This window comes from Macrotis lagotis, chromosome X (assembly GCF_037893015.1).
Source record: "Macrotis lagotis isolate mMagLag1 chromosome X, bilby.v1.9.chrom.fasta, whole genome shotgun sequence".
Taxonomy (NCBI): Eukaryota; Metazoa; Chordata; class Mammalia; order Peramelemorphia; family Peramelidae; genus Macrotis; species Macrotis lagotis.
Window position 1 is genome coordinate 224,563,950 of NC_133666.1, and position 16,069 is coordinate 224,580,018.

The 16,069-nt window shown below is 33.9% G+C and overlaps 1 protein-coding gene across 4 annotated transcripts in view; it reads right to left on the reverse strand.

Annotated features, from left to right (window-relative positions):
* LOC141502675 (adhesion G-protein coupled receptor V1-like) overlaps positions 1–16,069 on the reverse strand; it is a 456,940-nt gene that overhangs the window by 156,340 nt on the left and 284,531 nt on the right. For all 4 annotated transcript variants that reach the window (XM_074207517.1, XM_074207518.1, XM_074207514.1 and 1 more), the window contains 2 exons: positions 10,600–11,007; positions 2,707–2,891 (listed from right to left, as the gene is read on the reverse strand). In XM_074207517.1, the coding sequence (XP_074063618.1) occupies positions 2,707–2,891; positions 10,600–11,007 (593 nt within the window). The remainder of the gene's footprint in view (positions 1–2,706; positions 2,892–10,599; positions 11,008–16,069) is intronic.

A 16,069-nucleotide genomic window follows, 5' to 3' on the forward strand; every position in this document is an offset into this window, starting at 1 on the left:
AGCACATTTTTTATTATTATTATTTGGGGGGGGGGTGCAGGGCAAATGGGGCTGGGTGGCCTGCCTGGGGCCGCATAGCAGGGTGATTGTTGGGTGTCTGAGGCCAGATTTGGACCCGAGTGCTCCTGGCTCAAGGGCCAATGCTTTGTCTGCCACCCATTCACCCCTACTATTATTACTATTTTATTTTATTTTGGGTCTGTTTTTTTCTTTCTTTCTTTCTCTCTCTTTTTTTTTTTTTTGGTTTTTGCAGGGCAGTGGGGTTTGGGTGGCTTGCATGTCACACAGCTGGGTGATTGTTGGGTGTACAAGGCCCGGATGTGGGCTCAGGTGCTAGTGGCTCCAGGGCTGGTGCTCCGTCCATTGCACCACCTGGCTATACCTACAATTATTACTATTATTTTTTTAATTTTAATTTTTTCTCTCCCCTTTACTTTATCGCTCAAGCAAGTATATATTTATGAGGGGAGGGGGTATTTCATTTACTCTTAAACAAGAATATTTTATTAATGTAAAAAAACATTTGTACAAAATGAGAATAAATATTAAATTAAAAAAGAAAACTAAAAAAAAGAAAAAAATTATAAAGTGAACCTTATTTAAAAAATAGAAGACTAATTGAAGAATCTTTTTAATGCAAAGAAGACAACAAAAAGAAGACCAGAAAGAAACAAGGCAGTTTAGAAAGCTACAGGCTAAATTTATATACTTAAAAAGAAACTTAAGTAGTAAACAAAAGAGATCTGTAAAATTACATACAGTTCTCTTTTTCTGTTCTACTATGAATATGGATATGTTTGTTTTATTTGATTTTTTTAGGCTCAGATTAAAATAATGAAGACCACTTCCTTTTTTCTACCAGATGAATATAGCAGTTATATTTTGCTTTGAATAATTATAATAGGTAATATTTATATAGCCCTTTGTAGTTCACAAAGTTCTTTTCATGTGTTATATATTTATCCTTTAAGGTTTGTTGCTAAATTAAGACTGCTCAGAGCTCTGAGACAAATCTTGAGAGAGTTGGAAGGAATTCATAAAATTCAGGGTTCTGGTGTGGCCTATTGTTGTTGAATTTTAACTGGGAAGATATATAAATGTTAGTACTGTTGCATGATTTGAGAATCTGATTACTAATCATAAGTTAAGGTCAGTATCAGAAGGAAGCCATAACTGACCCCAAAAAGATAAGAACAAGAAAGATGTGAAAAACTAATTTCACAACTGTTTCAGCAAAATTTAAAATTAGAAATGATGGATATTCTAGTTGCTATTAAGAAGAAAGTCTAACTGAACAAAAGAATAGACTGAAAGTAGAAAATCAGAGAAACCAATCAGTGGATCCACTAATTTGGTTAAGAAGCTATTCCTAGTGAGGTATTAGTCAACTACAAAGTGGGTCATCTCATTTTAACAAAAGAAGCATGTATTTAACAAAGTTCATTCACTTAGGAACTTTTGACACTTCCTTAGAAAGGAAAAAACAATCAGAAGTTTGTAGCTCCAGAGTTATGAATTATTCTGAGAACATGGATTTTCTTCACTCTTGCATCTCATTACTAGGTTTCAGTAAGGATATTCCCAACAGACTGAAGGCACACTGGTGGAAGTGCAACCCAGGTTTATAATATACTCGCTATTTGCATGCAGTTAACTTTAACATAAGGGATGTTACTTTTTTTAGTTTTTTGTTAAGTAGGTGGTTGTGTTTAAGACCTAAAAATGGAATTATTGTGAATAGCTAATTGTGTCCAAGGAAATGCAAAAATTGGGGCTCAAGAGCCAAAGTGGTGAGTGGAAGAAGTATATTCTCTCACAACTTGTTTATGCTTAGGACTTGAGCGGAACTGAATATAATCCTAAAACAAAAAGTCTTTCCCTAGGGTCTAAATCTGCTGGTTCCAAGACAGGTTGGGGGCAATCTCAGCCCAGAGTGAAAGTGCCCTCCAGCTCTGGTGCAACAGTGTGATGACAACGCCATGTAAAATTATAAATGTATTATATCTTTTAATAGTCACAAAATCCTTTTAAGAAGGTACTATTATAACCACTTTACAGATGAAGAAATTGAGGCTGAAAGAAATTAAATATATTGCCCAGGAAGACAGTAGGTATCCAAGGCAGGCTTTGTACTCAGAGAATCAAGACATTCTATACTATGCCACTTAAACACCTAATTTGAACCTAAAGATTCACCTTTAAGCATCCATCATTCTTTATGAAAGGGTGTCAGCCATACTTTTCAATTTAGATATTTTTTCTTTTGACTTTTTTCTTTTGCCAGATCCCTATTATGAACTTAAATGTCATTTTCAAGGTTGAGGATCAGCTCTAAGTGGCAACCTAGGCATGGCTAGAACATATTTAATTTACATATGACACTCAACAATAGTTTCATTGGGAAAATCATATCAGAATTACAAAGCAACACTATGGATCGGTGCTAAAACTTGGAAGTTGAGTTATTTTCATCTGTTTTCCATTTAGGATTTTACTTTTATCTATTATATGATCTAGTGGGAGTTAACAATATAAATATTTTATTTTTAAAGAAACTTTGAACCATTGAGAAATGCAAGAGTAGTAATTTGTATTTATAGATACATGCACACATACACATTTACTACATATTATATTATTGTCTAGATATAGGAAATAGTTAAGTAATTTCATCACATAATTGTATAAATGACAAAAGATAGTCACTTTTCACCAGGAGATCCACAGTTAACATCAGTCAGAAGAGCAAAGGCAAACTTCTCAGTCACGTCTGCAAAATGGCTGAAGCCCCTAGTGTCCTTACGTTGTGGGTTAATTAGAGTACAAAGGATGTCATAAAAAAGACTTCTGCTTTTAACAGTGAAAACTTGCTTTTTGCCTTCAACTGCTATCTAGGAAAGACAGAAATAAGATACCATATTAGATTCATAAAATATTTTTTTTCTATTCATCAATACTTCATAACATATTTTTTGGAGAGACATACCATCATGTACAAACGGAGCTGACCTCAGAGTCAGAAGGTCCCAAGTTCAAGCTCTGCCTCTGGCATATCAAATTATTTAACCCTTCACTGACCTACGCAACTCAATGAGAATTTAAATTGTAAAAAAAGGTTCTGATTTGTATAGATTTAAGGAATTTTATCAGTGAATTTACCTATGCCAATAAAATCAAAGGCTCGGGCTAAAAGTATTTTTAGTAGGCATGTTGAATATTAAACCACAATAAGATGAATATTTTTTTATTTTTTAAATTATTCATAAATTATGCTAAGAAAGTGACTAAAATATCTATAAACTTTTTACACAGAAATTCTTTCTATGTATCTATAAGGAGGATCTTGAAGAAAAAACAAAAGGTCCTATTTGTAACAAAATATTTATAGCTACACTTTTTTACTCAAAAAAAGAAATAGAAACAAGGTACAATTGGAGAATGATTAAAAGAAATTATGTATACTGATTTAATTCAATAATATAATATTGATTTTCTCTAATGATAAATATGAAGCTATAAAAGGCATGTGAATTAATACAAACTGAAGAAAGCAGTGCTAGAAAACAATATTCACAATTATAGCAAAACAAATGGAACAAAAAAAATTGCCAAAACAAGTGGAACTGAATGCGGTAAAACTGTCCAAGCTTGGACTCAGAGAAGAAATGTGAAAATAAACCTTCTTCCCTTCCTTGCAAAGGTGGAGGACTATGGTTATGCAATAGTATATATAATGCTGGAGTTGCTGATGTGTTGGTTAGTTTTGCCACATTGGGGTTTTTTTTTTTTTTTTGCATTCTTTATCATAAGGGATGACTTTTGGAGGAGGAGGGGGGAAAGTATATATATTGGAAAAGGTAGGAGATACAAAAAAACAAGAAAGAAAAAGAAAGAAAGAAAGAAAGAAAGAAAGAAAGAAAGAAAGAAAGAAAGAAAGAAAGAAAGAAAGAAAGAAAGGAAAGAAAGGAAAGAAAGGAAATAAAGGAAGGAAGGAAGGAAGGAGAGAGAGAGAGAGAGAGAGAGAGAGAGAAAGGAGAAAGAGGAAGAAGAGAGAAAGAGGGAAAGAAAAAGGAAAGAAAGAGATGAAAGAAGGAAGGAAGGGAAGGAGAAAGGAAGGATGGAAGGATGGACAACGGAAGGTCATTCACAGTTCTTTATTGAGCAATATTGCTGAAACTGTACAATGTTCTCGATCTGCTCACTTTACTATTATGCATTAAGTCATGCAAGTCTTTCCAGGTTTTTCTGAAATCATCCTGCTTATCATTTCTTAAAGCACAATATTTTATTACAATCATATGGCACAGCTTGTTTGGTCATTTCCCAATTGATATCCAAGTCGCAGACACTACTAAATAAATGTTTTTGTACAAATAGGTCCTTTTCTCTCTTTTTTTGGCTGTCTTTGGGAAAGAGACCTGGCAGTGGTATTGCTAGATCACAGTTTTATAACTGTTGGGGCATAATTCCCAAATCGCTTTCCAGAATGGTTGGAACAGTTCACTACCATGAGATGATTCTAATGAAGATACTGCTAATTTAATCTTATTTTTTGCATTAGGTAAAATACTTCATACTACTACTAATAATAACATTCCTAATTAAATGTTTAAAGTGACGGTGTAAGCAAGAACAGCAAGGAGACTGTATTTCACAGAGAGTAAATATTTTAACAGGTTAAAAAGTTGACATTCACTTGTTTCTACCTCAGTATCCTAGTCAAGGTTTCTTACATTTCCATCCCAAAATTTCCTACATCATTTTGCCTATTTCTGTCTTTTATTCCAATCCTACTCTACTTAATATTATTTGTGTAGATCCCTTATTATCCCTAAAATAAAATAAGCTCTTTAAGGGCAAGAATTGTATCATTATTTAATTTTTGTATTCCCTAGTAGAGTGACTGGCACATCATAAGTCCTTATTAACTACTTGTTTCAGACACATGAGGGAAAGATTCTATGGAGGACGTCTAGCAAGTCAGTAAAAGAATAGGTAACCCTCCATTCCCCATACACCACAATTCTCTTTTCCAACCACAGTTACCATAAGTCCCCCAATGGTTTTCTTTAATTCCTATCCTAATAAACTACAAATTATTATGTACTGAACAAAGATCCTCTATGTTTCAGGATCTTAACATCTTAAAAAGTGAGATAGGTGATAGCAGAAAACTGGGCTGCAGATACAAAAAAAGTCATCACTGTTTAAATATAATTATCTCCAAAATTATGTAAACTAAATAATGTAAACTAAAATTACTTAGAGAAGCTTAGAATATGAAGCCTTTTTTCGTATTTCCCTATATTCAAGATTGATTTTGTAAAGAAGATATATGAAAAAACATTTATGTCAGGAAAATTTTTTTAAAACTAAACAGAGATAAAAGAGAGGATTATTCATTCCTGTCTCCTTTCGCTCTAGATTTCTTCATCTCTACTTTTTTCCTATGGTATCTTCCTACCCCCCCCTTATTTTCTCTTCTGTTTTTCAGCTTCCCTTAAGTGTTGTCTTCCTGTATTAGAATGTAAGCTCCTTGAAGGTAGGACCTATCAGTCTTCTTAGCTTGTATTTATAGTATCAGCTTTATTTGGCATAGTACCTAGAATATATGTAGTAAGTGCTTAATAAATGTTTTATGTACCTACCTATCTATCATCTATCTAAATGGACTAAGTAAATGGACTAAGAAAGAAGAAAGGCAAAATGGTAGACAACTCTTAAGTCCCTAATGAACATCTTTGGAAGCATAGAGCAATAAATACTGAGAAGGTGATAGTGAAGAATTTGGAAGGAATTGTGCTTTAATTACATCCCTAGTCACAATAATTCAAAGAAAGAGCAATAAAATTATGGCTTCATAAATTATAGGTATACCCTGCCAAAGTGTCATTAATTGATTCTACAAATACAAGAAAAACAAACAAACAAAAACATCACTAGGTGCACCCAGGTTGAGAAATAAGTGTTGGAACATGGGTAATTAATTAGCATTACAGTGAGATCTGGTGATTTTTTAAGGCAGTTATCAATCATGGCAGCAGGAATATACTAGAAAGAGGATGGCTTTGGAATTACATGATCTGAGATTAAATCCTGGTCCTACTACTCAATACCTGCCTGACCATGACCAAGGTATTTAATCTGTTTTTGTCTCAGTTTCTTTAACTACAAAATGAGTAGGTAGGATAGGGTAATTTTAAAAACTACTTCTAGATCTAAATATTAAATTCTTTGGTATCATTAAACTGGTTTGAAAAATTTTATTTGTAATAATGTGTATGCTAAAAATGGAGTAATGTGGGAATGTTTGTGGAGAATGTGAGGACACCTAGGAGGAAAAGTCAACAATATTCTATGATACACTACATGTGTGGTGAAAAATATTAGAAGAAAATTCAAATTTAATGTTTATGATACATATGAAATGGAATTTCACTTCATAACATCATAACAGTTGGAAACAAAGAAAGTGTTCAGTAATGACTGAACATAATGTAATTTATAATGCATCAATCAGTAAGCAAGCACCTACTATGTGCCTGAGTTTTGTGTCAAGCATTGAAGATACAAAGATGAAACAATCCCTCTCACATTATGATGGGAAAGATGAGTAAGTCTATAAATATATCCAGAACAAATTTAAATAAATATAAAGTATTTATTTGTATATAATACAAAGTTAAGCATAAGATAGTTTGGGAAGTAAAGTACTTATATTTGGGGAAATCAGAAAAGATTTCAAACAACAGATGGTGTTTGAACTGCATCTGGAAAAAGTAAGATTGGGAGAAATTATGGAACAGTCACTGAAAAGCTACTGAGAAGGGAAATAAAGGGCCACAGATGAGGAATAAAGAGATGGACAGTTTTACTGGATAGGAGACTGTAGGAAAAAAGAAAAAGAAAAGTCTAAAAAGACTGGAAAGATAGGCCAAAGTCAGAATATGAAGGGCTTTAAAGGTTTGGGAGAGGAATTTATATTTTATTCTAGAGGCTACAGAAAGTTACTACACCTTGGTCAGATTTGCAACCTAAGAAAACCACTTTGCAGTAATGAATGGGATAGAATGGAATAGGGAGAGATATGAGGCAGTGAGACTAATTAGGAAGCTATTTTAATAATCTAGGTAGGAAGCGATGAGTTCAGAAACAAGATGAAAACCATGTAAATAGAAGAGGCTTGATCAGAGAAATATTGTAGAAATGAAAACAAGAAAATTTGACAACTGATTGGATATATATAAAGTGAGGGAGGATAGAGAAGTCAAACATTGTACCAACATTACAAACCTGGGAGACCGGAAGGATGGTAGTACCTTGATAGAAATGAGACCTTTGGAAGAAGGATGGATTTGAGAAAGAAAAGTTCAATTTGGAACATGCTGAGTTTGAGAGGTCTCTAGGACACCCAGTTTGAAATATTGAATAGACAAATGGATTAAAGTTCAGAAGAGAAAATGGTATATGTTTGTGTATACATGTATGATCTCTAGTTAGAGAATACATACATATATATATATATATATACATACATATATATAGTTATAAGGATATAAACACCATCTGAACAATGACTTCAGGGTTGCTATGGATTATATAATGTGACATATTTACAAATATCCACATATTTAAGAGCCCATTTTGTCACAGGGAGTTTTATAAAGGTAACTGGTACAGCAGAAAAAAACTGGCTTCAGAAGTCAAAAGGGCTCTATTCAAGTCCTACCTCAGACCCATATTGACTATGTGATCTATCTAACTTCTGATTGCCCCAAGAAACTCTCAAGACAGTGTGACTGAAATAGAGAAAAGGTGTTTAAGAAATATGTATTAACACTATAAAAATATTTGATACCAAAACTGGCTTTGTTTGAAATAATTATACATTTTCTACTGAAATTCAATATACTTCCACTGGCATACACTAAGAATGGTTTTTCTTTATGTAGTCATATTTTTCTATTCTGACTTTTTACAATATCTTTTCTCTAAAATTTTTGGGTGTCATTTCATGGAAATTGTTAATGTATGAGAGAAAATTACATTGACTGATAAGTATAAGGAAGAAACAAAGCTAATTAGATTTTCTCATCGTGGGCATCTCTGGTAATTGAGTTCTGTAATTCATGCCTTTGAAATTTGGATATCTTAATCTATTTGCTACAGTTTACTTACTGTTTCTCTTTACCCAGTGAATCCATAAACAGCTATCAAAAACTGTCTACACAAATTCATGTAAACAAGTTTCAAGTGTCTATCAGCAATATATGGCTCTCATATAAATTTCTAAAATGAAAAATCTAATATAATGTTTTAAAAATAATGCTTAAAAGCAGTTTAGAGCTGCTTTTCCTTTATAGAAATCAATTACACTTTTTTTCTTCCTATTGCCCCTTCAAAATTATCATAATCACAAGAGGTCTAATCATTAGCAAAAAAATTCTGACACAAGCCATTCCTGCTGGTTTTTAAAGCCATTTGGCAAAAACTGACCTTTGTAGGGTATATTATGCTTTTTTCCAACTTATCTCTTCTACAGAGAATTTTAAATGGTTAGTTTTAACCTACAGTAATTTTTTTGGTTTGGAAAATGATAGGGTACAGACCTGAAAAGAATGGTTATAAATCCAAGTTATAATCAAAAGAAACAAAGTTATTTGCCTATGTATTTCTATAAAACCAAAAGTTGTTCACATGATTTCCTTTGAATTTGCTGGATAATCATTGTTAGTTCTGTGTACTCTCCCAGGAGAAAAGGACTCAGAGGGCCTGCCCAGGAAATGAGACTTGTTAAGAAGGCACCAAGGAATTCATCAGGCATCTCGACAATAGCAAATGTCCAAAAAAGACCTATAATTTCCCTTTTCACATCCATAAAGCTAGTTATAGTTATATTTGCTCTTTTTTCTCTTAATTATTTTTCTTGGGTACTATGAATATTGGAAGAAAGGAAAACTCAAAAGTTTTTGAGAATTTTTGAGCTCTGAATATATACTAATGTTTTTTCTACCTCTTTGGTACAAAATGCTTCTCTTATAAAGTGTCAAAATGTAAAATGAAAATGTATACACAGAATAATATTAAATAAAGAAATAAGTTGTATTAAGTCAAATGATTTGACTTCAGAAACATGGGGTAATAGAGATTACATAGTAATTATATTTTTGAGATTATGAAGCAATAATAGTGCTATGTTTTGACCCAATGTCAGAGAGATGGAGCTGGAAGAAGTCTCAGAGAAGTAACCCCTTTACTTTACAGATGTTACAGGAAAATAGAGGCTAAAGGAATTAACAAATTTACATGCAAATGTAATAAAACTTCTGTCCCTTTTTATGTAAATTATTAAAATTATCATTTTTGTCCTATACTTTGCTTGATTCTAGATTATTTTGTCAAAGATGATTATACATGCTGTACCTCCCACATTTTCACCTTATTGTAACTAAAGAAATAAAACACAAAGTATTTGTGGGAGAATTATATTTGTTTGGCAAGAGCCCATGTGGGACTGTCTTAACTTGACCTTATTCTTCCAGACTCATATTTTACTAAGACTTGGAAATTCCTTCACCTAGGGCTTCTATCAATTAACTAAATTCACAACCATTTTCCTCTTCACTTCCCATTCCTAAAACAGCCTCTATCTTGATTATCTTTGATCTACTTCCAGGCTCACACTTCTGGTCTTTTCCACTATTGCTAACCTTCTTGTTGTACAATATTTTGGATCTCAGTCAAGCTTAATGACACCAAGTGTTCAACAGAGATGTTAAATTCTTTAGGTCCCTTATCTTTAGTCCATCAGAAATATCTTGTACTAAAAAAAAAACAGAACTGCTTAGTACCCTAATAAAATATTAGGGTACAATAATCTTAAATAACTCCAGGGTCATCCGTTTGCTAATGCTCCCATTACTCAAGAAACACAATGAGAAAATACAGTTGTTACTGCTTGATTTTATCTTATTATTTTATTCTATTTCATTTCATTACACTTTTTGAGAATAGGTTTCCCTATCTTACCCAGTTGGAAGTACCTTAACCTTTCATGGGCCCAATTGCAATGCTGACTGATACAAAAGCCTTATTTATCCTGTTCTGTTTTTCCAATGGGGGGTGGTTCGAACCTCCCTGGGAAGTCTGATGACCACTGGTCCTAGAGGCTCACCATTTGAGTGTGGGACTTAGTGCAGATGTTTAATTGTATCTAACCCTACATTAGAAAAGAGGGATCCTGCTTCCCCAGGAGCAGAGGATTACAGGAGTCCAAGACCACTCCTGGCTGCTGTGATAGTTTAGACATAAGAAAGAACTATAGGATCTAAAGTAGGAAAGTGCTTGAGAAATAATGATTTCCCGATGGTGATACAGCATATGGAAGTTCCAGGCCTAGAAACTAGTTCTTCAAGTCCCAGCCCAAATGACCTTTCCACCGCCACAATGATGAGATTCCAACTTACTCCTGGCTCCATACTACTCACAGTTACAGTGAGAAGATAGATTCAATCCTAGCACACAGTTATATGCCATATAGACCATTTAATTCATATACAATTTCAAGGAGGCCACTAATTAGTTTTTTAAAATGCTTACCTTATCTATTAGATACAAGACAGCACTGAGTTGTTCATCTGTGTTTTCAGTAGCTACTTTGAGATTTAGGTTGTGGAGCACTCTGATCAAAATATCTTCATCCAGTGGCTGGTGTAGCTGATCAGCAAGCCCCCAAAAGGACTGAGAATCAGTATCAGACACAATAGTGACATTAGCAGAGCCATACACTTTGTCTATTCTGGCCCCACCTACAGGGTCAGAAAGCACAACCTGGAAACGTTTAGGATATGGATTTAAAGATTCTGTCTCTGGAGTTAGCATGACATCTATCACAGCATTTCTCTGGCCAGGTTCAAAAATCAATGTGCCTTTGGATTTTATAAAATCTTTCCCTGAAATAGCAGGAGATATGAGAGTGCGGCCCACAGTTTCAGCAGTCCTCAGTTCCTAGAATTGCAACAGAATAATTTCAATGACATAATTGTGCTTCTAATTTTATAAAAAACTAATTTACCTCAAAGAAAAAATCTTAAGTAGACATTGGCAACTTTAATTTGTTAGATAAACAAAGGAAGATCCCTGGGAGCCTACAGGACAAACCATAAATAACTTCTAATACAAACATAGATAAATAGTCTCAAGGAATACAAACTCCAAACTTACATGGAAGTATGATTTTATTGAATCAAAGATTCCCATGATACAAATTATAGGCTACACATATACAATTTAGATATAACATTTTTGAAAGAATCATAGCTCTTTCTATATTACATCAGTCACATTATGGGTAGAAGCATAATGAGAGGACTGGACTTTCATTGGCCAGTTTTAATCCTACATATAGAGTCAGTACCAGACAAGAAATATCTGTCCATATTTTCTATAAATAATTAGGAAGAAAAAATCCAAGCATATTCTAAGGAATAGGCCCCCATTACAAAAACTATTTATGGCACTGACAATATATACCTCAATTGTTATGTGAATGAATAAAACATTTATAAAGTACTTAAAACTAATATCTCATTTTAAAGTCATAATTTTTAAATTTTAAAATGCACTGACTTGTCTTTCTAATCATGCAAAATTAGGAATATCAATTTATACTAGAAAATTAAACTGATTAGGTGGGGGAATGTAGATGCCACAGCTCTTTTAAAAAGGTCAACAATGAACATCAGGATATATAGACCAAAGGAAAGAAAAACTAGAGGGACCCAGAAGCAAAGTTATCATAGCCATGAAGATGCATTTGTGGTAAGGACTAGCCATATGTTAAGCATATAACATAATTATGATACCCTGACCATCATTTTCAAAGGTGTCCACATAACAAAAGTTGAGATTATGATTTTAAAAATAGTTTTAAGTATTTTAAATATTTTAAAATACTATTTAAAAACAAATTTTTACTTTAAAAAATTTCCCAATTTGTAGTTTTTTAAATTTTTTTGAGAGGAGTGAAGAAGTTGAAAAAATTGGGGGTATAAAGAATGAAAATCTTAGTTTGGCCTCATGTTGACATAAAAGTATTCTTAAGAGTAAGCATGCTAAAATTCTTGAGAAATCTGTTTTCCAAAAATCATAAACAATGGATGGTATTATCGATAGATCATCAAACAAGAATAAAAGGAACACTCAGCCAAGTGTATGTATAAGTCTCAAATCTAAAGCAAACAGGAAATTGTAGGAAGATTGAAACAAATACTATTAAAGAGCTTTTGAATATGCTAAAACATCAAAACAGTAAGGCAGAAGAAATGCAGTTATTTTATTGAATGAGAAGAACTTGAAAATTCTGTGGAATAGCAAACATTTCCATGAAGCTAGAATTTTGAATTAATGTTTGAAGTGAATTTGAATATCGCCCTGATTAAATACAAGAAAATGAACCAGATGACCATTCCATAATCCCAAAGGGTAACTCTTCAATGTTAATGGATCTCATCTGAGGTTGCTAGTTAAGAGGATACAGTGGATATGGTGGTAGACCTGGAGTCAGGAAGATCTGTGTTCAATACAGCCTCAGGTATTTACCTAGCTATATGATCCTGCCTGCTTCTGTTTCCTCATTTGTAAAATGAGGATATTAATATTACCTTGAAGGGTTGTTATGAAGATAAAAATGAGAAAATATTTGTGAAGAGTTTATCACAGTGCTTGGGATATAGACATGTACATGATGCTCAGATTCCCTTCTCCTTCCCCTCATACGGGTATTACCTATGATACTACAGATCAAGTCATCCACATCTTCTCAGCCTTCATAATTTCTTGTCTCTGTCTCAACAAAGTATCCATCTACAGTATCTCTGGTCTTCTTCCTTCAGGTCTTTTTATACGACTACAACTGTAGACTATAAGCTTTATCATTTCATCTGACTACAAGTCCAGTTCTCCTTTCCCCACAATATTTTCTCAAGGTAATGATATAGGATCAATTTAACAAGACTGATTTCCAGTCTCCCTCATCCTTCCCTGCCTCTTTCCCTCCCAAACAAATCATTTGACAGGATTTTCAGCAACTATTTAAGATTATCCATTACAGAGAAAGTAATCACTTGGACTAGAATAATGTGATAATAATAACAACTTACATCTATCTAGTGTTTTAAGGTTAACAAAGTATTTATGATCTCACTGCATCCTCACAACAATCCTAAAATGTTGGTGTTGTTGTTGTTATCCCCATTTAAGAGATGAAGATACTGAAACATTCTGACTTTGCTCTTTGATTTACATATGGGATGCAACTACCTTTCTCCAGAACTGTCCACCAGTTGCAGATCATAGCATTATAGATTCAGAGCTGGAAGTGATTTCAGAGACCATCAGGTGCAACTCCCAGTATTTTACTGAAAAGGAAACTAAGCCACAGAGAGGGCAGATGATTTGCGCAAATAGTTAATATGTGTCTGAGGTAGAATTTGAACTTGAATATTCCAAGTCCAGTATTTAAACTATGAGAGAATGTTCTCTTGATCATCTTTGTGAGGCAATCATATCATTTTTTTACTTTACCCCCATCTTTTCATTCTCTCCTTTTCCCTGAAATACCTTATAAATTCAATATTTTGAAAGCTGCTAGATGAATTCATTTAGTATATACATGACTTTCTCCAGTTTCATTTACTTAAGAGTTATTTCAGTTTTTCTTCATATATATTATATTAAGGGCCATTGTTTCAAGGTCCAAATATGATAGTTTCTTTGTCAGTGATGATGAAAACAGGTTATTAGGATATTAGTTAGGAAATTAGTTACATCCCATTGTTGTCCTCCTGCCAGTTTCATCTTTGAATACTCTAATAACAGTATGTGATTGTCTTACAAGTTTTTCATAGACTTATATTGCTTTCACTACTCTTTTTTTTAAGTTTTTGCAAGGCAAATGGGGTTAAGTAGCTTGCCCAAGGCCACACAGCTAGGTAATTATTAAGTGTCTAAGACCGGATTTGAACCCAGGTACTCCTGACTCCAAGGCCGGTGCTTTATCCACTACGCCACCTAGCCGCCCCATCACTACTCTTTTTTGCAATTTTATGAAATGACATTGGTCTTGTCATCTTGTATTATCCTCAAAAGTGTTATACAAATTAGTTTGATTACTACCTGCTTTTGACTTTGGATAGTGCATCTTTGTCCTTAGGAAACAAAAAGAAAAACTAAATTTTTGCAGACCAAGGATATTTCTGCGCTTGGTCTCCATGATATGGAAATTTTTTACAATTTTTAAGCTTTTGGAGGAAATGGTGATATCAGTGATAGTTTAAATGGTAAAGATGAAAGTTTTCTTCTGGAATAACAATAATAATAATAATAATAGCATTTAAAGAGCATTTACTATGTGCCAAGCACTGTCTCCACCATCATTATCTCATTTGATCCCACCTACACCCCAGGAGGGAAGTGTTATTATTGTCCCCACTTCACAGATGAAGAAACTGAAACAAATGGAGCCCTTGTCCGGGTCACACAAGCCATAAATGTCTGAGGTTGGATCTGAACTTAGGTCTTCTGACTTCAGGCTCACTGTTCTATCTTTCTGTGTCCTCTATCAAAGTTTGTTTATCTTAATTAAAAGAAATTTATATCAGAGAGGAGCAGTATTTTTTTGTTGCCTATGAAATTTGGTTTACCTAGGATATTTACCTAGATGTCCACTGTGTATTTACTAATGTTGTTGTGAGTAGCCAAGTGGTATAATGGATACAGCACTGGCCCTGAAATCATAAGGAACTCAGTCCAAATCCAGACTCAGATACTTGACACCCAGTAGTTGTATAGCCCTGGACAAGTCATTTAACCCTGATTGCCTCACATCTTGGGCCATCTCTAGTATCCTGATTCATATTTGGCCACTACTCCCAGATTGCTCTGGAAAAGAAAGTGAGGCTGGTGACTTAGCACAGAAATCCCCTCACTCAAATCCAATTCATCTCTCTAATGATCACGGTCTTCTTCAAGAATGAAGGACAAATATCAAAAGAATAATTAAGATGTCACCTTTTCTAATTACAGAAAGAGAAGTGTTTGTTCCTTCCAGTCATATGTTCAGGAAAAGGAAGAAAGAAAGGAAGCATACCAGAGTGATATAAATGAAGCCAAGGCTATAAAATCAGACACTATAGAAATGGCATGAAGTTTATATTTTCATTAAAGTCTCTATGATCTCTTCTCTCTCTTCAAATTTCAAAAATGGTCTTCAGACTTGGGCACTCTTCCATCAAAATTTTTAATTACAGTAAAGGAAGAAGGTAAACTAGAAATTCAAGGAAATGCATTATCACTCCCATAAATTAAATACCTTGGGGCATTCCAGGCTGGGTCATGGTTGTATGTGCTATGTATGAGACATTGCCCTTGAAGATCCTCAGGAACATGTAGCCAGGGCAGAATTAAACAAGATATGACAGACTTGAGGTAGAGAGAAACTATAAGAAATAGCATTCTAATCCTGTTGATGACTCAAATTTTAATTATTCTTTTACTATAGAAAAAAAACATTTTCTGTAGAATTCCTAATATTACCTCTTTCTATCCTCCTCTATTATTTCCAATCCTTTTCCTTCAAATGGAATCTGTGGGATTGAACGGTTGAAGACAGAGGGTACAGTTTCAAACTTTGTGTTTTGTCCATACATAATTGTTTGCATGTTGTCTCCCTCACAAGATGGTGAGCTCCTTGAGAGCTTGTTTTCAGTAGTTTTTCAGTCATGTCTGATTCTGTGACTCCATTTGGGGTTTTCTTGGCAAAGATACTAGAGTGGTTCACTACTTCCTTCCCCACCTTATTTTACAGATGAGGAATTTGAAGTAATCAGGTGAAGTGACTTGCCCAAGGTCACATGGCTGTTAAGTGTATGAAGCAAGATTTGAACTCAGGAAGAGGAGTCCTTCCTGACATGGGGGTCTATTCACTTCAACACCTGGGGCAGGGGTTAGGAAAAACTGGCCCAAGCTCTATGGACTATGAAGTCATTTGACCTGGTGCTGCCAAAGCAAT